Raw genomic sequence first — 24,812 nt, 5'->3', positions numbered from 1 at the left:
CCTCAACTGTTACTGTTATTTATTTATTCTTTCAGTTCTGCTAGTATTTACTTTACAAAATTAGATGCTCCAATGTTAGGTGCATAAATATTTACAACCATGGTATCTTCTTGATGGATTCGCCCTTTTATTGTTATATGACAACACAGCTGTCTCTTGTGACCTATTTTAGCCTATCTACACTGCTCTCTCTGATTACCATTTGTTTGCAATGTCTCTTCCCAACCATTCACTTTGAGCCTATGTGTATTCTCAAGGCTAAAAGGAATCTCTTATAGGCAGTAATATCATTGTATATTGTTTTAAATTCATTCAGGTATTCTATTTATTGATTACAGAATTTAATACATATATGTTTAAAGTAATTATGGATAGGTAAGGCCTTGCTATTGCCATTTTGTTAATTATTTATTTACTGTTTTGCAGTTCCTTACTTCCCTTCTTTCTGTCTTCCTTGTTGACTTCTTGGGGTGGTATACTTTGATCCCTTTATCTTAACCTTTTTTATATCTACTACAGTTTTTTCCTTTTTGATTACCATGAGATTTACATAAAACATCCTTATTATTTCCTATTTTAAGCTGATAACAACCTACCTTTAATAGCATACAGAAACTCTACACTTTTACTTCTCTTTCCACTCACATTTTAGGTTATTGATATTATAATTTATATCTCTTTTATATTGTATATATAATAACGTTACTGTAGTTAATAATAGTCAAAATAATATAATGCTCAAGTAATAAGCAGAAAACTTATCTGAGAAACTTTTTAGTCTCTCTAAGCTTCTCTTTATGTGATTACATGAATGAATGTATATATGCAATAAGGCCTCATTTCTCCTAATGTTATCCTGTCCATCTCCCATTTCCACCCCCCACCCCCAACAAATGACTTTGGATCAGGCTTGATAGCAATTCCAAGACTCACTCCTGCTGGCAGACTAATATGCAACTTTAGGAAACATTTTCTTCAAAATACAATACAAAGTTATCAAAAAGACAACGGGTAAATCTCAGGAGAATGAGTCATTTCTCCTAAGCTCATGAATCTCCACTGCCTTTGTACATAAGTATCATTACCATGAACTAGTGCTTTATTGTGACACAGTAATGTTTTGCATATATTAATGCTTTACATATATTATTTCACTCATGAATAAGGAAACTGAAATTCCTATTGAGCTTCAATAACTTTCTCTGAGTCAAAAAAATAATAAATTGACAAAGAATTTAAACCCAACTCTTTTTGGTTCTAAAACCTATGCTCTTGGGATCCCTGGGTGGCTCAGCGGTTTGGCGCCTGCCTTTGGCCCAGGGCGCGATCCTGGAGACCCGGGATCGAATCCCACATCAGGCTCCTGGTGCATGGAGCCTGCTTCTCCCTCTGCCTGTGTCTCTGCCTCTCTCTCTCTCTCTCTGTGACTATCATAAATAAATACAAATTTAAAAAAAATTTAAAACCTATGCTCTTAATCATTACACTCTATAATCATATAATCTGGACTAGTAGATTGAACATTGAAGACAAAATACAAATTTACTCTTGGTTCAAAACGGAACAAAAAAACACATTGATAATGAACTTCTTTCAGTGTTCTAAGATGCTGCTGCTGCTGCAATCCCTAGGTACTGCTTCATGCCTATAGTGGTCATTGCTTCTCCCAAGGAAACTCTAGGAAGAAATGAAAAGAAAGCTTTTCTTCAATCAGTATGTCACTATTCAAATAAAGGGCTCAAAAGATGTCATCTCTTTGGCTCTAATACCCTTGTGTCCCATCGCCCCCTTTTAGTAACCTGCTCTTATTTCTTCCTATTAACTTTGGCTTCAGAATAGCACTTTCTTTATTAAGCAAATTCTGTCCTGGTATTTTTATATTGTTTTTAATGGTGATTTATTTAGAAATACTTACGTATTATTAGCATGTGTAAACAAATTTAATCTGCAACGACACCTTAGAGTGGCTTTAAGGAAGTGGCATAAGGAGATTATAATTAGTTTTTTATTTCAGAAATGTGCTGTGCTTAAGATCTGTATAACTTTAGGGATGCCTGAGTGGCTCAGTGGTTGAGCTTCTGCCTTTGGCTTAGGGCATGATCCCTGAGTCCAGGGGTGCAGTCCTACATTGGGGTCCCCGCAGGGAGCCTGCTTCTCCCTCTGCCTATGTCTCTGCCTCTCTCTCTCTCTGTGTCTCCCATGAATATATATATATATATAAAATCTGTATGTCATTACAAGAGAAGACCTAGTATCCTTGCATGTATAAAGTCTAAAACATTGCAAGCTCAATTACTTATACCAGGGATTGGTAAACTATGGTCCATGGGTCAAATCTGGCCAGCCTCCTGTTTTTGCAAATAGTTTTACTGCAACACAGTCACACTTTGTTTATATCGTATCTATGGCTCTCTTGTGTGACAGCAGTACTGAGTGAGTAGTTGCAACACAAAACCTAACATTTTACTAACTGTTACTTAGTGAAAGTTTGCCAACCCCTGGGATAAACTAGCAGTAGACCCGAATTTCCATATTTTCATTCTCAATGTTACTTTCCTCACTATCCAGGAAAGCCAACAGTTCTTATGTTGGAATTTTGTAATGGAATTTTGTAATTTTTTTTTACTTTGGGTACCAAGTTCCCTGTTGGTTAAATCACTACTAATTGCTGACCTGATGTAGTTGTTTGGGTTACAATGCCTTTGACATAAATGAATTTTCCTTTGGATCAAGTACAGAACAAAGCAGATATTCTTGATCACACTAGAAACAGTGATTCAGGAACCCAGGCTTTTTCATCTTGTGGCTCAACCATTTTCAGCATATCTTTTTCAAGGTGGCAAAAGAAGAGAAAAATCTTGGAGGATAGTGCATGGAACATATCTGAAGAGTTGGTAATCAATCACTTTTACTCAGATTTCATTGGTCAAAATTTAGTCCTATGCCCCAATAAACTGTGTAAGGGAGGCTGGAAAATATAGACTCATTGTGTCCTGGAGAAAGAGGAAATAGGTTTGGTGAAAAGCCAACCAGTTTCTGACACAGAGACCTTCTGCATATAGAATTTATAGGGCTTCATATTTAATAAGATGTCGTGGGGGTAAAAGGAAGAAATAAAAAATATCTTCTAAACTTTTAATATGGAAAAACATTTAGATGGTTATAAATCTATGAGAGTTTGGAAATAGGAGAAACAAGATTGAGGAGGGAGGAAATAGTGAACAAAACCGTGAATTCCATTTTAACATATGATTTTTAAAATATTTTAGGACTTCAGGGTCTAGCACACATTTGGAAATACAGGAGACATATTAAGTCTAAAGAGACAGTAAGTGGTAGTAAGGTCATTAGATCAACGTGGGACAGAACTTAAATAGAAAAAGAAAGTTATAAACAAAAAAAAGCATTGTGTGTAATATAATATCTGCCTTAGTGCTGTTTTCTCGGTTAAGTCTCATAATAATACTATATGACATGTGTTATTCTTCTCATTAAATCCTCCAAAAATATATATTATTTCCAAATACAGAATGGAAAAATGAAGTAGCATAGAGATTATCTAACTTGTTATAGGAACCTTTATCTGTCATGCTTTTTAGCACCTCACAGTATCTCCCTTTGCTCTTTTTGAAGAATAATTAGAAATACCAATATGACTTACTCAGCTATCAGAGCTGGTGCCATGGAATTAAATAGACAGCTATTATTTTACCAAAATTAGGAAAACACTATAAGCATTCTTTTAGCGATCCAGCATAGAAGCACAACTGAATAATTGCTATTGTAAAATACTTACTTTTTGAAAATTTACCACACACTAATAATCATAGAATTTTAAAAACACTTAAAAACTAGCCTATATATAACTTATGAGTATTAAAGATTTTGAATGGCATTAGTTACATTGTATCAAGTGAGCATGTCATAAGTATAGGCATTTATTTCTCTAGATAAATGAAAAGACTACTGAAAATAAACTTACACTTTACAAAGTAATTTTATATCTTTTTTATCTCTATTTTCCTAATTTTAAACTATGAATATGTATTAAAGAGAAAAAATCAATATATATACTATTTCTGTATACTTTTTAATAACAATTATACAATTGTGTCTTCTTTCTGTCTCTCCTCTCTTCCCTCAAATGTATGCAAAAGGCAAATACATCAATAGTAAATATATGAAAATCTAACAATCTCCAAGGAAGTCAAAAGGAATATTTAATTTCTCTTTTATATTTCACATTTTCTGAATTCTTATAAGAATATGAATCACTGATATAATGTTAAAACTCTTATTTTGAAATAATAAATTCAGAAATTGTTTTAACAAAATAAACAGAAATATAATTAAATACATGAAAGTAGGCAATTGAAACTAATCAAAGTACACAGTGTCTTAATAAAAGTCAGCAGCTGGGGCAGAAATTACTACACTAAGATTGCCAGAGAAACTGAAAATTGCCATCCTTGGGATATTAAACAATATAAATAATGCCTTTGCATTATTTCCTGCAATAAATGAAATAAGTTTTAATTGTTCTTTGGACATCTGGATGTATAAGGAAACTTTGGGGGTGCCAAGTTAACTTGATTTACGTTATGAACAATAAAAGAAACACTTTAATTATTCTCTATATTTCAGAAGCTTTATATACAAATCCATCCAGTTACATGGAGTATTTCTTCTTTCATAGTATTATTTCAAAGTCCTTTAACTAAGCGTATTAGCCATAATTCAAAATGACCACGGATGTAACGTGGCATTGGTTCATTTTGTCACTCTTCGGGGAACTTGAAAGACTAAATTCTTTTTGATAATTGCAACTTTTGTTTTAGCATCTTGAAATTGTTCACAAGCTTTTTGAAAGGCGATCATGTCAGTAACAAATTTTTCTTCACAGTGTTTTTTATATGTTTCTTGAGCCCTAAAAAGAAAAAAAGGAAAGTAATAGGGTGAGATACTTTAAAATGACTAAAAGTGGAACAATTACTCAGATAGTTTTAACAATTACCATTAGTGAAATAGATGCTTTTAAAACAGACATACAATTGAGAAAAAATTAGAATTCCACCTATGGCAAAAATTTTATTATATCAATAATGTCCATAAGGTTTTCAATGATATTCCAATTGGGCTAATACTTCTAAGATTTCTATTGGCTGTAACAGAATTCTCATAAACCCTGCTTGAGAGTCCCAAAGAGGCCTCAAAGCCAGGCTATGCTAAAATGTTTCAGAATTTTGGGGGACACCTGGGTGGCTCAGTTGGTTAGGTGCCTGCCATTGACTCAGCTCATGATCCCAGAGGGCCTAGAATCCAGCCCTGCACTGGGTCTCCCTGTTCAGCGGGGAGCCTGCTTCTCTCTCTCCGTCTGTTCCTCCTCCAGCTTGTTTTCTCTCTCCCTTTCTTTTAAATAAATAAAATCTTAAAAAAAAAAAAAAAAAGATTTGCAGAACTTAAGTCTCACAAAATTCAAGTTTCTTCTAGGATTCTGTTACGGACTGAACTGTGTGCCTACCTCCAACCCCCCAGTTCATGCTGAAGTCCTAAACTCCAGTATCTTAGAATGTTACTATATTTGGAGATAGGGTCTTTCAGAGGTAATTAAGCTTCAATGATATTGTACAGATGGGCCCTAATCTGTTATTAGTGTTGTCCTTATAAGAAGATGAAGAGATACTAAGGATATGAACACACAGAATAAAGGCCGTGTGAGGACAGAGTGAGAAGGCAGCAAGGGAAAACCCCAAACCTGAGAAGCCAAATCTGACTTACCTTGATCTTGGACTTCTAGCCTTCAAAATCAGAAGAAAATAATTTTATGTTGTTTAAACCACCCAATCTGTGGCATTGTGTTATGGAACCCCCACACACTAATATGAACTCTAAATTAGAGAAAGGTGAACCAGGTTACCCTGTCAAATCTAGAAAATGTCATGGGCCTTATAAGACTTCAATCATTATTCATCTGCATTCATTTAACAGGTATGTATTAAAATGCCCTAGATGCTAGAACCATAAAGATAATTATGGGATAACTATGAGAGGCTTATAGAAAGTAAAGAAAAATAATGAATATATAAATAAAATATTATAGTGCCATAATGAAAACACTATCTAACAACATGAGAAGGGCATAATAAAAAAAGTTAGTAAATAACACCTGAAGAAGAGGGTAAGGAAAGACAAGAAAGGTTTCAGATTTGAAATAATCCTTGCATTTAGTCTTGAAAGATACATATTTTTCAGGCAGAAAGTGGAGGGGAAGAACATTTTGTTTATGTATGTTTGTTTAAATCACATGAACAGCTAAAATAAAGACAAAAGGCAAAGATGACAGTATGGCTTGGCATGCTCTGAAAAGTGACAACACTCTAATTTCTGGGACAGTAGAACAGATAACCCTGGAGAAACAGACTGACAGCAGAGCACAGAACCCCTGATTTATATTCACATATACTCAGAAATCTGAACTTGAGGAACAGAAGAAAGGCCAAAATCTTAAAAGTCTGCAATTTATTAACTATGTGATTTTGGACAAGTTATTTCAGCTTTTTTTACATCATTTTCTTCATTTTTAATAGGGAGATAATCCAACTCCTGGGGTTTAGTAAAAGATTAAATGAGTTAATACATTTAAAATCCTTAGAATAATGCCTGACATTTAATAATTCCTCTTACTGGATGAATAATAGCGGTATTCATCAGGATAGAAAATAGAGGAAGAGCATCCAGATGAAGGGAAATACTGGAATTCTTTTTAAGTAATATTGTTTTTAAGGAGCCTGGCTGTCCATGTGGTAATGCCCAGGGAGTTGACTGAAGAGAAGCAATGGCTTATGGTTAAGAGAAAAGGTAGTAAAGTCATTCTGCCTGAGGATGAGATGCAGATTTGCAACTTACTGATTGGGATGATCAACTTGTGATTTGGGACAAGTCTTTATTTACTTACTTATTTATTTATTTATTTATTTATTTATTTATTTTTTGGGACAAGTTATTTAAACTCTGTCTAAATCATTTTCTTCATCTTTAAAAAGGGACAATCTAACTCATAGGGTTTAGTGAGGACTAATGAGCTCTTATATTTAAAATCCTTAGAGGAATGCTGGGCGTTTAATGGTCACTCAATGAAAATTAGCTATAACTATTTTGAGCCTGAATCTCTGGAGAGTAGCCATGTCTGGTTATGTAGCAAACAGAAATCATGGCAAAAAGGACTTTGCACATGTAATTAATAATGTTAATTAAGTCTAAGTACTAACTAATAGTATTAATTAAGTCTATACATTCCTAAGAAATGTATGAAAATAGTCCTACAGATAACAATTATAAACTGTGGACAAAATGTAAAACAGAAACAAAAACCACACAACAAGAAACCAAACTATTAAAAAGTTTTGAGGAACGAGAAACAATAATCTATTATATAGACTAGGATCAAACAATTGGAAAACAAAATTAAGAAAAAATTCTATTTACAATAGCAATAAAAAAACAAAAACAAAGATGTTTTTGGTTTAACAAAAGGCTTATGAATAAAATAATAAAATATTGCTGAAAAATTAAAGAAGATTTAAATAATAAAATACTGCTGAAAAATTAAAGAAGATTTAGAAAGCTCTACCATTTCATGGACTGGGGGACAATATCATCAGGATTTCAATTCTTCTCAAATTCACCTATATAGTCAATGCAATTCCAAATAATGTGCCAAGAGTATTTTTGGTAGAAATTAACATTTAAATTTGTTTTAAACATATAGATTAAATTTAGATTGATTTATTTTAAATGTATTAAATTTAGGTATTTTGAATTTATTAACATTTGAATTCTATGGCAATGCAAAGGTCCTAGGCTAACCAAAGCAATCCTGGGGAAAGAAGGACAAAGTTAGAGTTTGTGTTTTCCTTTTACTGTGTAACACATTACCGTAAAATGGCTTACAACAACAACCACTTTATTATCTCAGAGTTTTCATGGATCAAAAGTCTAGTCACATTACGGATCAGCTGGGTTACCTCTTTGGTTCTCACAAGGATGAAATCAAGGTGTCAGCCAAGGCTGTGGTTCCTTTTTTTTCTTTTTTTTTAAAGTATTTATTTACTCACTTTAGAGAGAAAGAGAGAGAATGCACAGGGAGGAGCAGAAAGAAACTTTAGTGGGCTCCTCAATGAGCTGGGAGCCTAATGTGGGGTTCAGTCTCGGGGCCTAGAAATCATGACCTGACCCAAAACCAAGAGTTGGTCACTCAATGCACTGTGCCACCCAATGGTCCCAGGGCTGTGATTCTCACCTGGGACATGAGGTCCTCTTTCCCAGATGGTTGGTTGTTGTCAGAATTCATCTCATTCTCACTCTTTCCACACAGCCCCTCCATCCTCAAGTCAACAACGTCATATCAAATCCTCCTCCTACTCTGAATCTCTCTGACTTTTTCTGCAGCTGCATATACAGGCTCCTGTGATGCATTGGGCCCATCTGATAATCCAGGATAATTTCTCTATTTTAAGATGAATGAAGTAGTACCCTTAATTACATGTGCAGAGTTCTGTTACCACGTATGTTCTTTTGTGGGTAGGAGGAAAAAGAGTAAGCAACTAAGGAAGCAGCTAAAATTGAAGGCCGCATAATCATAAAATTACAAATTAGTAATCTCTTTTAGCCATTTTAACTTGAGTGCAAGACATAAAGATAGCTGGGTTATTCCAAGGTGAGAGAACACACTAGAAATGAAAAGAAGCCTGTAAGGAAGTTTATTTGAGGGTTGAGTATCACAATACAGTTGAATAATTCATGTGGGGAAAATAAAAGAAGAAAAGAATTGAAAAGATAGAAGATTTTATCCATAAGTAAGTATACAAGGATTTAAGACTTAAGAGGTGGGGCAGTTCCAAGTGACGAGGAGGCTTTTACATGTCTATGAGAATGAGTTTAAAGGTTGTGGAGATCCAAAAATACTAGGCAGTCGGAACGGCTGTTCTTACGAATTTGGAGGTTCGCTGTGATTACAGCTGAAGTTGGATGGAGAAAAGCTTTATAAATCAGAATATAAACACCACAGTGAATGAAGAGAGTAGTCTAGGAGGTAAACTGATGACCAAACTACCGACAAGTAGAAAGTGAGGTAATTAGATAATGTACTTTATGTACCAGATCATCCAGGCTAATTGATCCTCACTCTACTGCAAAATGGACACCCTGCTCTCTGCCCTGAGAAGTTCCATCACTTTTTCAGAGTATAAACAAGAAATATTTTGGAAAATTCATGACTGGTTTTTACCTGATATATAATTTTTTTTTTCACTTCAAAGTCTCTTTTTTATTCAATCGTTAATACCCTTGTGGGTGGTTTATCTACTTCCTAAACTAGAGCTTTATGGTTCCCCTTTCTTTTATTACTCTTCCTCATTCCACATTAGGATCAGGAACTACATTCTCATTAACGACTTCACCAGCTATTGAGATTCAGCAGAATGCTTTTAGGTCAAGTGTTTGATACATTAATGAAGAATCAACAGGGAGAGAAAGAACTGAAAAACTGCTGAGGTCTCTAGACAGACTTTACTTTTTTGACTCACAGCTCTTTTCTGCATGTTGATACAAAATCTTTACTTGAGATCATTTATAATAAAACTCAGTAATGCCTTTTAGGACATATTACCTACATAGCCAGAACATTGCTTTATTCCTGTGTGTTTTCAAGGATATGGATAATATCTTTGCAGCAGCTTGCAAGAGAAGATAATTCAGTTAAGATACATTAGGAAGCTCATTTGACTCTGTATCCTCTACAAATTAATGATGGCCAGACATTCAATTTGCTGTGATAAAACTAAGCTGATGGAATTTCTCTAACATTGATTTGCACTAGATTTGTATTTTGATATATTAGACTAGCTTTCCTTCTCTTTTTCAAAATATATTTTTATTAAATTATAGAAAAATTATTTCCAAAAATCACACACCCACATATACACACAGAGTATACATTAAGGAAAACGTTTTTCAATTTTGGAGGAGAAAAATATAAAATATTTTTCATAACTAGAAAGATATTATATAAAGAGCCTCATTACTAGTTTAAAAATTGCTTGTTAACTAGGAAAAGGTAAATGCTTTCTTTTTATTATTTTATACTCTTTTCTAATAAAAGCTATTTTTTAATTATAGCTTTTAAAATGTAAATGATTTATTTATTTTATAACTCAAAATTGTATTTTTTAATCCCCTTCACCTATTTCACCTCTCCCCTTACCCAGTTCCCCTCTGGCAATACAGAGATGAAAAGTACAGCATCAGGAATATCGTTAATACTATTGTAATAGTGTTGTATCGTGACAAATAGTAACTACACTTAAGGTGGTGAGCACAGGTGATGTACAGAACTGTCAAATCATTATGTTGTATACCTGAAACTAATAAAATATTATATGTAAACTATACTTCAACAATAATTTTTTTTAGGGATGCCTGGGTGGCTCAGCGGTTGAGCGTCTGCCTTTGGCTCAGGGCATGATCCCAGGATCCGGGATCGAGTCCCACATCAGGCTCCCTGCATGGAGCCTGCTTCTCCCTCTGTCTGTGTCTCTGCCTCTCTCTCTGTGTCTCTCATGAATAAATAAATAAAATCTTAAAAAAAAAACATACTTTTTTTTAAATGTAGATGAAAAAGGCAGCAATATGGACCTCTAAGCATTTCTGCACAAGCCTTGAGCGCATGTATTTACATTGTTTGGATGGTCAAAATGTCATCAGGATAAAGCTGTGACTGATAAGCTTCGATATAATATCAGAAAACTTTGTGTGAAAGACTTTGAAAGAGTAAAAAGCAATTACTGGGAATCTTGTCTAGTGCACCCTTCAGAGTTATCTGTGTCTTTTAATCTCTTTGATCTATTCTACAACTCCAGAAGTTGAAGAAAACTATGAGTAATACAAATGATTCTTGTCTACAAGACTGTAAGTAAATTTTGTCCAATGGAATTGTAACTGATTATTATTGGTGGATAATGACTAAATTTATTTTGGCATTCCTGATTGTCTTTATATGTACATGCTCTTAGAATTGTCATTTGAACTGGTTGCAACATCTTACTGGTTCCTTCATGAATTAAATAAAACCTTTGATGTGTTCATTTATGTTTGTAGGAGTTAGGGTTTAATGTTCTAAAACATATTCTTTGTAAAGAAGTTGTAGTATATATACAATGGCATATTATTTAGACATAAAGAGAAGGAAATCTCACTATTTGCAACAAAATGGATGGACCTTGAGGCCACTATATCTAAACAAACCAAGCTCACCGATACAGAGAACAGGTTGGTGTTTGCCTGAAGTAGGGGGTCAGGAGTAAATAAAATGGGTTAGGAAGGTCAAAAGGTACAAAGTTCCAGTTACAGAATAAGTAAGTCATAGGATGTAATATATAGCATGGTTACTGGAGTTAATAGCATTGTACTGCATATTAAAATTTGCTGAAAGAGCAAAAGTTCTCATCACAAGGAAAACAATTGTAATTATGCTTGGTGACAAATGTTAACCAGACTTACTGTGATCATTTTGTCATCTATACAACTATTAAAACATTATGTTGTATACCCGAAACTAACATAATGTTATATGTCAATTATACTCTCCATTAAAAAATCCTTTGACAACTAATAAAGTTTAAATTAAATATAGTTTAATATATTTTAAGTCAATACTAATTTTCAGAGCCTTTGCACTGAGTTTAGTCTAAGATTTAAAAATCATCATGAAACAATTTTTTAAAATGTTGCATTTGTTTGAGATAGCTTTGTCCCAAGTGTATTCTGAGGATTAGTGTTCTTAGATGTTTCTTGAAATGAAATTTCTGTGGTAAAATGCATGTTTAAAGAATGTTTTATTTTTTTAGTAAGATTCCTAATGGTCTTTGCCATGTGACTGTCTACTGAGATTTACAGTTCCTTTCTAAGCCAACTTAGTGTTTCTTAAGCAATTGCACTTTCAACTATTCTTTATAAATCTCCACTATGAGTAAAGCAATAGGCATGACCCCCTTCCTGTCCTATGTTACCTATTCTGAACTCTCCAATTTTGCCGATCCATTCTGCCAATAATGATTTACCCTTAGCCCTCTCTGTTTTTCCAAAATCAAAATGACAACTATAATTTTCCTATTTCTATTTTTTGTGATAATTCAAATATATGCTTATATTTGCCCCTGGACTATGAGTTCTTAGAGGATCAAGAATATGTTATTAATTTTTGTATGGGGATGTTGAGGAGAATTGAAATGAATTAACACTTTGATGTTTAGTTATGCCTTCTCTTTGAAGGTGTCCTAGATTGCTCTCATCTATTCATTACCCACCATTTAAGTGGAAATTTTAATTTTGTCCCGTGATAGTTCTTGTATTATGTTTGTATTATTATGTAACTCTGGTGGCCTTATTGCCTGATGACTTATCTCCCACCTAGATTTTCAGTTTCTTGAGGCCAAATAATCTTTATGTCCCTGTATCATCTGACATTTTCAATAGCTGAAGGTAAATTACTGTTTGAATGATTTGAATTGAAGGTATTCCTCAGTAGAAATGCCAATAATTACCGAGAGATAGAAAAAAAATGTGTAGAAAAAAATTTACTGTAATGAAATATGGACTTGTTTTAAGATGGATACCTATTCTAATAACTACTGAAGCTATTTTCAAAACTTGGTTAATCATATTTTTAGTGTATATTTAATAATTCTGGTTATATATCTTTACTACATAAACAGTTCAAAAATATATATCATTTATCATTTCAATAAATTAAGTATTAAGTACATTTATATATATATTAAGTACACTAATATATATACTGATATTATATCAGTACTGATATATATATTTATATATGTTATATATATATAAAATTTGCCTGCCCCACAGGCTCTAGTATATAACTTAAATGGACTTACATGCAACTAATACTAATTCAAAAACTCTTTTTGTCCTACTTTCCCCAATAATTACTGAACAGATTTCAGAAACGAAGTACTGTACTAGATACTGAAATGGAAAGACAGACCAAATTATCTTATAGAGGACTTCACAAGCTGACCTGATATAGGTCATCTTGGGATAACTGCTACAACTGAGATTTAAATCAAGTGCTGTGGGAGAACTACCAAATGAAAAGGATTAATTCAGACTAGAAAAGCAGTTGGGGAAAGGTAAAGAATACAGAGAGCATTCCAGTCGGTTACTAAAGGATAAATAATAAAAGGATGAATTTTATCAGTGGTTGTCCAGTTCATACACTGCAGGATAGAGGCAAATAGGGGGCAAACAGAGACACAGTCACACTCAGCCAAGCATCAGGCACTAGCGATGTCTCCCTGGAGAAGTAAGTGCTTGTCCTTCCCCCTCACCAATCTGAAATCTTCCTAATTGGCACAATAACAACAGAGGCTTGTGTTGCATAATAATATGTCGATGGCACTAACTGTGGGCTTGCAGGACCCATTCAGAGTGCATATGTGTTGTTATTGTTGTTGTTTTTAAGATATTTTATTTATTTATTCAAGAGAAAGACAGAGAGAGAGGCAGAGACACAGGCAGAGGGAGAAGCAGGCCTCTCACAGGGACCCCAGTGTGGGACTTGAATCCCAGACCCGGGATCACACCCTGAGCCAAAGGCAGATGCTCAAGCACTGAGCCACCCAGGCATCCCTCAGAGTATGTATTTGAAGAAAAAGGGGAAAGAATTAGTAAGGTCACTGGAAAAAGCAACTACAAATCTGGGTAGGGAATCAGGAATAATTTCGTCTGTCTGGAGCAAAGAGTGCTGTTGTGGAAGAGGGAGCAAGCTATAGCAGAAATTTCAGTGAGATGAGTCTAGACAAACTAGAACAAAGCATGATGCCTGAAATGCCACTCAGATTAGATTTTATTCTGTGGACAACTGCAAGGCATCAACATACTGCAGTAGGAAGTGATGTGATCAGAACTTAATTTTAAAAGACAGTTGAGGCTTGTAGGCTGGAGAACAGATAGGGGTTGAAGGAAGGATGTCTTGAGGGTGGAGATGGTATAAGGAGGGAACGGATAAAAGGTGAATTCTTAGAATGATTATGAGCGTCTGTATTAGAATGAGAGAAGTGAGATTGAAAAGGATCAGCTTGAGACTCTTTGTAGAAGTAAAACGAATAAGGAAACATTAGCTGTTGGCCAATGAGGAAGACTGAGTTGTAAAAGGCATGGCGGTTTCTAGCACTGGTCAAGGGGCTGACGATGACGACGTTTAGGATAAGAACAGCCACTAATTGAGAAGTAGGTTTTCTTGGATGAAGGTGGAGGTGGCATGAGATGGAGTTGCTTTATTGTCTCATCTTTGGTAATTGTTTCTATTTTTCAAAGAGAATGTTATAAACAAAGTACTGTTTATTGGATCTCAATACTTAGTATGCAATATTTACATATAATTGACTTAAAAGCTTCTATGATATCAAAACTATACCTACCTGATTTCCTTCATTTGTTTCAATAAATTCTTTTGATGTTTTTCCATTTCTACTCTTTGCTGAACAATCAGACTTTTCTCTTGTAAGACAGCCTGGTTCTTCCTCAATCTGTCCATTTTAATCATTCCTTTGGACAAAAGAGTGCGCTCATTACTTATGTTTTGAATTAACAAACGGTCTTCAGCCTTTTGGTTTTTTTCTGCTAGAAACAGAGCTCTCCTCTCTCTGACTTTTTCTAGATAATCATGTCTGTCCTGCCAAAGTTGTTGTAAACCATTCTGAATTGTCTCATTATCTTTTGCAATTCGTTTTTGTGCCGCATTTTTTTTCTTATTTAGGTTTTCTTGAATAATTGAGCTAACTCTTTCTTGGACACCTCGTGCCATGGTGATAGCTGCTAATTTTTTTTTATGGCTTTCTAGCTTCTTTTGTTCTGAGTAATATTTGTCAATATCACAAAGTTTTCGGAGTTTTATACCAGTTCTGTGTGCTATAAAAAACTCTTTTTTTACATTACTTTTCAACAGCATGTCTTTTTTTTTAATTGCTGGTTTTTGATGAGTAGTAGAAAACGGCTGGACACAGGTAGGAAAATAATCATGCTCTTTTCCTTTCAGTAATGCAGCATACTTCAGTGAATCGGATGTAAGTATGGGTAGTTTGAACACTGATATCCTAAAACTGGCATCCAATTCTTCATCCTCAGTTTCATCTTCAGACTCCTTCTGACCTACATCACATGGAAGACAAATATACTACATGACACAAGGGCTAAGCACAGTTTATTTTCTGCTCTTCTTGTTTTGATAGCTACATTAATAAAATTGACAAGAGTGTCTTATTGACTTTATTAAGAAGAATTTTTCCCAACTGATATTCCTTTTAAACTTGTGTTTTAATAGTGATTTTGGAGAGGGAAATCACTATTGAAACTGCTTAACAAAAAAATGCACCAATACCTGTATTTCCTGCATTCTCACTCATAATCACTTAACTTGCAATGACTCAATAGCAGTATCTTAACCTTTCACTTAGTATTGAATCGCACATACTATTTTTACATATGGTTATTATTATCTCATATTTGCAAAGGACTTTATAATCCATTTTACTTTATTTGTCTTAACTCTGGTAGGAATTAATAGCTGCCGTCAAAATTGTTTTGTTTTTTTTTTTTTTTTCTTTTATGGGAGTCACAAATCCTTCAGCTTCTTTTGCTACTATGTGTGGTGATGAGACTAAGTCCTCTCCAGTAAAGTGTGGGCAGAGGTGATATGTGTCATTTCTGGACCAGGTCTATTAGGAAACAAATATGTCTTCTCTACATTTTCCTTATTCTTCTGACTCACTAGATAGAGACGATGATAAGGCCCTAGAAGATGGTGAATCCACAATGTGGAAGGACCCTGGCTCCCTGAATTACTTTGTGAAAAACTACTCACTCACCAGGATTAATCAGTCTTGGGCTCTTATACAAGCCAGAAATAAATGGCAATTATGTTTGAGTCAATATATATTTCTGGGTCTATTTGTTATTATAATAACATATAGACCTGACTAATAACTTGAATCACATCATTGTTCATATATTTACTTTCTAACAATCTAGCCATGAATTTACAGTTAAAAAAATGTATGCTTATTAGTCTTAGGAAAAGATGTTTGATTAATTCCCTCTATTAAAATTACATCTCTACTAACTATAGTCTACAATAACTATATTTTTTCTAATAGAAAAATTCTCTTAAAATCTTTATACGTCAAATGCAAATCTGATGGTGAAAATTTTATGGAAGTTAAAGTGACCATGAAGAAGGGTAGGACCGGTCTAGGCAGGCAGTAGGAAAGAGGCAAATAGGCATGATTTTTACTAGAGGCCACAGGAATGTTAACATTAGAAAGGGAACAAAGTCTAAAGCAAAGTAGAAAAATCACATCTACCAAGTATAAAAGGTAATCTACCACGATACAAAACCGAAGTGTCCAGAAATAACTATTAAGAGTTTGGGACCAAAGCAAGGCACTAGACACAGTGGGACAAAATCTAGAGTAAGTAGGTTGTGGTCTAGGGCAACTACCTAGAAAAGTTACTCTTTTGTGTTCTTTGGTTTTATGTGTGAATCTTGGCATGAGAAAGCTGGCCAAGAATGAAAGATCAGGAATAGAAAACACAACTAATAAGCCATGAAAGGTTTGGTCATCAGTTTCAATTCATATGGGAGACTGGGATTTTTTTTTTTTTTCTCATACCACCAAGCAATGCTCTGAAACCAGCTGGCTGTTCTTCAATTCAACTCAAATCTGACACTATCTACCTGGAGACAGGCTCATATCTCACAGGTTAAAGGTTCTGTCCTACAAGACCATCCCTACCCTCTTCAGATGCCAATCACAAGTCCAGAATATCACCTGTGCTTCTGACAAACTGGCTACATATTAGAGGTTCCACGAACCTTAACTTGGGTTCAGTTTGCTAGAGTGGCTCACAGAGCTCAGAGAAACAAATTACTTAATAGATTACTGGTTTGTTATAAAAGGCTATAACTCATGAACAGCCCGACAGATGACTAGGGCAAAGTATAGGAAAAGGACACAAAGCTTCCATGCTCTCTCCAAGCACATCACTCTGCACAAACCTCCACGTGTTCACCAACACAGAAGCTCTCAGAACCCAGAACTTTTGGGTTTTTATCGAGGTTTCATTACACAGACATGATTGATTATATCATTGGCCACTAAGGGATTCAATTTGGTCTCCATCCTCTCTTCCCTTTCCAGAGGTTGAGTTTGTAATAGAACAATGCCTTATAATGAGTAAGAACCACATGTTATTATTACTTTTTCATTATATTTTATATGGAAAACTTAGAGCTTATCTCCTCAATTCCATCAAGAGTATAGTTCAAATAGTCAGATAATCTAATAACGAGTGGGGAAAATACAGCAAAGTACTTTTATTGCTCCCCTCAACATCCGTATAGTGAAGTACAGAGTACACAGGAAGCCTTCTTTATATGCATATTTTGTTTCAAGACTTTATAATTAATCTCACCAGTTATTGTAAAAATAGAAGCCAACTGATGGAAGTGTTCTCATCTTTTTACAACCAAAGTTATAAACCTATCTGATGTTCATGCACTTTCTTCTTCTACCCTGATACAGTAAAGGAAGCATCCCTTCCTTGAGCAGTGGTCAAATTTTTCACATGTACTTTGGCCCCATCAGCCTTTACTTTCACTTCTGCAATGATCCTAACTTCTCCTTTGTCATTGCCTCACTACTGGGTCATTCCCACCAAACCACTATAACCACCATTGTCACCAGTGCCAGCACTACCACATTCTCAATCCACCGCCCTCTGGATACAATTCCACCTTCCCGTTCAATTTTAAAATAAAAATTATTGACTTGTCTCCCTGTGCTACCTTCTTTTCTTCACCTTATATATTTTTTCAACTCATTTAGATACGGTTCTTATACTACTGTTCCCACTCAAATGTTGAAACTCTTCCTACCACAGGATTTTATTGTGATAAATAAAAGAATTTTTTTTTCTGTTCTAATCTTTCTTAACTCTCACTAGCACTTAACAGTTAATTGTTTCTTCTTGTTAAAATCTTTTTGTTGTTGTTGCTGTTCAAGTTCTCTGATTTGCATAGTCTCTGAAACCATCCGGATATCTTAGAGATATATATTTTTTTATTTTTCCTAGATTCTCTGAAGCTCCCTTGAATTTTCTTCTAGCTTTCTGGTTGTTCTCAGTTTGCACTTCTTCTTTCTCCACAGAATCTTCAAAGTACTTGAGGACTTGATACTCGGTCTCCTTCCCATCTCCACCTCTCTCCTTAAATGAATCATTCTCATGGCTTTAAATATCAGTCTCTGCACTGATTAACTCTCATATTTATCATCTCCACTTGGAGGTCCTAGAGTATTTTTCAAAGTTGGTGCATTCGGTTTTTTTCTACTAGGAACCAATCCCCTCTAAAATCAGTCCTATTTCAGCAAATGCTACCTACTAGTTTACTCTTCCCACATCAATTTTATCAATTAGTATGTAGGTAAAACCTACAAAAATGTAGCTCAAATTAACTGATTTTTTTCTCCATTTCCCACCATGAGGCTACTTCAAGTTTCTATCAATTCTTACTTTGACTAACTGCAATCACTTAAGTAGTCTCTGTATTTCCCAACACACACACACACTTCACTGCCCCAGAGCGATCAGCCAGAGTGATCTCTTAAAACTGTCTTTAAAGGCCTAGAGTTTACATATGACCTCATGATAAAATTCAAATCCTTTGCCATAGCCTATAAAAACTTACATGCTTTTACACTTGTGTACTTATTCAATACCACCTACCAATTACTTCTAACCACATTTATCATGCTTTGCCAAGACATAAATGACTTGTAGGTTAATTCCCAGGCACCATTTAGAGTGCCAGAACTTTAAATGATAAAAAGAAATTCAGCTTCTTCCATTACAGGTTTTCAAGTGAAAACTAATTTGACCTAGATTAATAAATATATGGCACCACCTACTATGAGCTAGAGTCTTCAAAACTGAAAACAGTGCTGGCTCAAAAATCTTATAGTCTTAAAAAAAAAAAAACTTAACTGGATGCCACTATATGTGAAGAGATTTGGCATATGCATACACCCAGTTTGCAAGGGAAAGTGCCCGCTTTTCCTACTATCCTGGTGAAGTTTACTAACAGTGACCGCTTTCAGTCTCAGAAGCAACCCAGTTTGGAAGATCGATTATATGGTCACATTTGCTAGATGGACGTTGCCCAATAACAGACAGGAAGTATGAGAGTAACACTGTACTGTCTGCATTGTTTTAAGTTACTTAATATCTTAGTACGGTGCCCAGGACTTGGTAGATATATAATAAATTATTGTGTTAAAACATAGGTTACAAGTCCCCCAAGGTTCTATGAAAGTTGAGACCACGTTTGTTTTGTTCACTACTTTAAACTAAAAGCACCTAGAAGAATCTCTGGTGCGTGACAGGCTTTCAATAAACATGTGCCTAATGAATATTGTTCCTACAGGCAGCTTGGCCAATTCAGGAATACTCTTCCGTTTGGGTAGTGGGCTGCTGATTTTAAATTGATACTTTCGGGACACCTGGGTGGCTCAGCAGTTGAGCGCTTACCTTTGACCCAGGGTGTGATCCTGGAGGCCCAGGATCGAGTCCCACATCAGGCTCCTTGCTGGGAGCCTGCTTCTCCCTCTGCCTGGGTCTCTCTGCCTCTCTCTCTGTGTGTCTCTCATGAACAAATAAATACAATCTTTAAAAAAAAATAAAAAATAAATAAATTGATGCTTTCCTCCCATCTTTTGCACCCTCAGGTTCTGTACTTCCCATATCTCTTGTTATTCCCTTTAAGAACCTTACACTTCAAATATAATAGTCACAACTCCTGAACAATACTTAGACACTTCTACTTTTTATCTTTGGTCCATGCTATTCCTACTTATTTGAAAGGCCCCATTTGCATCACCATCTATAAAATGATTACTCATTTTGAATAACATAAATAGTGTCATATTTTGAACCCTTACCATGTGGTAGCTACTAGGGTTACTTCTTTACATATATATTTATCATTTATTTTAATATTAATAACCTTATTGGTAGATGGTATTGACCACTAATCATAATGATACAGCTAATATACACTAAATGTTTGCTATATGTCACTTGTTACACGTCCTTTAAATAAATAATTCAGTTTCAACAATCTTATGAGGTAAGTACTGTATTATTTTTATCCCTATTTTTCAAAAAAAAGAACTGAGGCTTAAAGAAATAGCCAAAGGGACGCCTGGGGGGCTCAGTGGTTGAGCACCTGCCTTCGGCCCAGGGAGTGATCCCGGAGTTCCAGGATCGAGTCCCACATCCGGCTCCCTGTGAGGAGCCTGCTTCTCCCTCTACCTGTGTCTCTGCCTCTCTCTGTGTGTCTCATGAATAAATAAATAAAATCTTTAAAAGAAATAGCAAATATGTTGGGGTAAGATGCTCACATATGGCTAACATCTAGAAATAAAACAATAAAGACTCAAATATCTGAGGACTCAGAATAAACAAAAACAAATAATGACTTGTAAAAAACATTAATACTCTTATAACCGAATCCAGAGTATACAACATTTATGATGCCCACAAAATAACCTAAAACACATAATACGAATGAAAATTATATCATGAAGTATATTACTTCATATAAAATACAACAATCATGCAACCAGATAAGCCATTTACATTCATCCTTTCTGTATTTTATGTGAAGTGGTACAATATTAAATAGATTGTGCGGAGTTAAGGATTTATATTAAAATCCCTACAGAAAGTAAATAGATAATGCAAAGAGAGTCAACTAAAAATCCAAAGGATAAATTAAAATAGATTACAAAAATATCTGAATACACAAAAAGAAGACAGGGGAACAAAAAACTAAGGACAGAAAACAAATAATAAAATGATACTGATCTAATATGATTAGTGTCCTTAAAAGAGGAGACACCAAAAAGCTCGCTTTCTCTCTCTCTCCTTGCACACATGCACTAAAAAAAAAAAAAGGTGATGTGAACACACAGAAGATGGTTGCCATCTACAAGCTAGAACGGGGTCTCACTTGGAAATGACCATGCTGGTACCCTGACCTTAGACTTCCAGCCTTCCTAGCTGTGAGAAAATAAATCTCTGTTTAAGCCACCCAGTGTGTGGTATTTGGTTATGAAAGCCTGAGCAGCTAATACAAAAAAAAGGAGCACCCTCTCTTCGGAGTTTCTAAGCACCATTCCTTAGATGGTATGCTGTGCACACTAGCGTGCTCTTAGTGAATAATGGGAATGCTCAGTGACATTGATCACTCTGGTGGGGGGTGGACTGCTACAGCCTTTAGGCTCCATTTGGCATAAATTTCAACTAGAGACTGGAATTTAAGTGGGGTCTGACATATTGTTCTACAGTCATAGCAATGGGGGCTCAGGAGGTTTTCTATCACTTGAAAAATGCACTTAGGCAGTGAGTTACTATGTGTAGTGGTGTTTACCATTAACAAGAGACTCATGAAATAGGTGCTTAAAAAGCATGGCACATAGCCCAAAGCACAGCCAACCTGGGGTGGGAAACTCTCAAATCCTGGTACGCATATATCAGATACTTCAATCCATTTTGGGTTGATATACATTTTATTTTTATTTTTATTTATTTATTTATTCATGAGAGACACAGAGAGAGAGAGAGGTAGAGACCCAGGCAGAGGGAGAAGCAGGCTCCATGCAGGGAGCCCGATGTGGGACTCAATCCCAGGTCTCCAGGATCAGGCCCTGGGTTGAAGGCGGTGCTAAACTGCTGAGCCACCGGGGCTGCCTGGCTGATGTACATTTTTAATGATATTCTTCCTATAAGCACAGTGGGTGCTCTTCTGTAACTTAGAATTTCATTATTATTTTAAAATATTCTATATTATATATAATATAGAATGATATTAAATTATAGAATGATTATCATTATATAATATAGAATGATTTTAAAATATAGAATGATTATTATTTTAAAATACAGAATGATATAGAATGATTCAATTAGATTGAGTCCATTCACATTTACACACACACACACACACATACACAATGTTACATTTGTCAATGAAAGAAATGGAGAAAATTCCTGCACAGAATCTTTCAACTATTGGAAATGTCTGAATGACTATAAAAATTGTTTTATACTTTTTGGGACTCTTTGGTGGCTCAGTCGGTTAACATCTGACTCTTGGTTTCCTTCAAGTCATGAGCTCAGGGTTGTGAGATCAAGCCCTACGACGGGCTCTGAACTCAGCATGAGGTCTGCTTAGATTCTCACTCCCTCTCCCTTTGCCCCTCCCCACCATGTGCTAGCTCACTCTCAAATAAGTAAGTATAACTTTAATAAATAAAATTTGTTTGGAGTATAAATACTCATATTCAACAAATATGAATTTTTTTTAACTGAATGCCAAAAATACAAAACAGTATGCTAGCTGTAGTATAGGATGCAAGGATATGTAAGACGTGTTCCCTATTCTCCAAAAACTAAAATTTACCCAGGTGCTAAGATGGGCAGCTACCGCCCATCTTATAAACAGACTTCTCTATAAACTCTATGGACAGGTTTTATCCCACTATTAAGGAACAGCACTTCCAAATTTTTCTAGTCATGGCAGAAATCAGAATACTAATATTTGTAAAGTATGCTGGTTAAAAAAAAAGAGAGGGGTTTGTAATCTGGAGAGAAAGACATGTAATTATACTCCATTTATATTATTATGGTGATAAAATAGGATATAAATTATTAAATAAGATATCAAATACTGAATTTATATATAAAACTTTGAAGTGATGTCTTTGTAAAGACAAAACAGCTGTTAACTATTTGATGAACTTGAGCTTGATTTCCATTCCATGAGTACAAAATCTTCATATCAGATACAGTGATGGTAAAAATAGGCTCACGAATCCTTTGCACACTTCCCTTCAAAATATGGAACCGAATGTGGTGGGTTTACTGATTTACTGATAATGAATACAACATGGCAAAAGAAATAGTGTGTGTCTCACAAGACTCTCATAACAGGTACTGTGTCCTGCTCTGGGTTCTTTATGGTAGATGACCTGATCTGGGGAAAGTCTAAGCAGTTCTTCTGAAAAGCCCATAGGGCAAGGGGCTTCTGCTAATAGGCATTAAGGAACATACACCTGTGAAGAAGAGTCATACGAATTTGCCATCTGGGAATGAAGTCTTCCAATTCTAGTTAAGCTTTGGACTACTGCAACCCTGCCTGACGTCCTTGACCTGAGCTGAACACCAAGAATCAGACACTTAACTATGTCACTTAGGGGGCCATCAAGATGAATTTTAAAAATACATATTGTACTTCTAACTATATTACTTTTTCTAAAAGACAGTTTGTGTTTTACAAGGAATTCAAGAGTCTCACTGAAACTAATGTAACCTTGTGTGTCAACTATACTTCAGTTAAAAGAAGAAAGTCCCATTATGAGAGTAGGTATAGCAGAGGGATAACCCGTTTGAAATATCTGATAGTACTTCTTTCCTCACCTCATTGATTTAGTTTTCCTTCCTTTTTCACTTATTCTGACACTTTTCATCTACTTACTGTTCTATAGCCTTTTTTTTTTTGCCTTTCCTATCTCTTATCTGAGAGTGGCATCAAGAGTCTTTATTAGATCCAGGTGACAGCAATAAGGGCCAAAACAATGACTATATTAAGGTAGGAGCTTTAAAAGTGAACTTTCTATACAAGCAAGTATAAGGTCTACATGTGTAGCATCTTTGTATCAGCTACATTTTTCTTGCTACTCTTGCATTACCATAGGACAAGAAAAATAATCATGAAAGCCATACACATACCAGTTCACATCTGTGAGGTAGACTGGTGATCTGATTCATAAGCACCTTCTATCCAATGTGCAGTGGCTCAATATCCAGTAAAAACTTTTCAGTAACAATAGGCCACAAAATGGTACTCACACTTGTGAATTAGAGAACTGACAATAAACATAACCCAAAAGGGCTAGAGGTCATCTGTCTATACACACAAGGCAAGCAATAATGTAATACTACTGCTGGATATGAAGGGCACTGACATAAGGTAATGCAAACAAACTGTCAAAAAACAGTTGACATAGAAAAGGAAAAATATGACATTAGGAAGTTTGGTTACTGTATCTCTTATCCAAGCTTATTAAAGGAAAATGCCTAGAGACAGATTAATACATATTTTTCAAACATTTCTTGGCACTACTATGGAATTAGCCCTTTACCTAAATTACTGAGTCAAATAAGAAAATAGCTTATACAGTTCTATTTTACATTCTCCTTTACTATAGCTTTTTTTTTTTCTTTTCAGGGAAAAAAATTAGAACTGTCTAGTTGAATTGCAGAGTTAGAAATAACACTTATTTGGCCACTGGTTTAAGGAGAAGTCAAAACAATGCAAAAAACAAGGTATTAAAGTAGATTCTAGTTGCACACTTAGTCTGAAAAAGCAGAGCAGGGTATCAAAGTTATGACTGAAAATTGGATATGCACATAGGTGTTCTCAGAAATCCTTGGTTGAATTCTTAATAGATCAGAAGCCCTTTAACTCTCACTGTAAAATTTACGATTCTTTTTGTCTCTTGCCTATAAAAAAAGATGTTAAACAAATCGAAACTAGTAAGCAAATAACACGAAAATCTAAAATATCTCCCATGCAAAATTCATACTAGCTTTTAAAAAAATGTTGCCACTAAAAA

The 24,812-nt window shown here is 35.0% G+C and overlaps 1 protein-coding gene across 5 annotated transcripts in view; it reads right to left on the bottom strand.

Annotated features, from left to right (window-relative positions):
- Positions 1-3,061: 3,061 nt before the first annotated feature.
- LRRIQ3 (leucine rich repeats and IQ motif containing 3) overlaps positions 3,062-24,812 on the bottom strand; it is a 176,485-nt gene continuing 154,734 nt past the window's right edge. For 3 of the 5 annotated variants that reach the window (XM_026018081.2, XM_072754874.1, XM_026018079.2), the window contains 2 exons: positions 14,499-15,228; positions 3,062-4,927 (listed from right to left, as the gene is read on the bottom strand). In XM_026018081.2, coding sequence (XP_025873866.1) covers positions 4,771-4,927; positions 14,499-15,228 — 887 coding nt within the window. In that variant the 3' untranslated portion in view covers positions 3,062-4,770. The remainder of the gene's footprint in view (positions 4,928-14,498; positions 15,229-24,812) is intronic. The other 2 variants (XM_072754873.1, XM_026018080.2) reach the window with 2 other exon arrangements.

Source organism: Vulpes vulpes, chromosome 3, assembly GCF_048418805.1.
Source record: "Vulpes vulpes isolate BD-2025 chromosome 3, VulVul3, whole genome shotgun sequence".
Taxonomy (NCBI): Eukaryota; Metazoa; Chordata; class Mammalia; order Carnivora; family Canidae; genus Vulpes; species Vulpes vulpes.
Note: the sequence above shows the minus strand (reverse complement) of the source record. Positions and strands in the feature narration are given on the sequence as shown.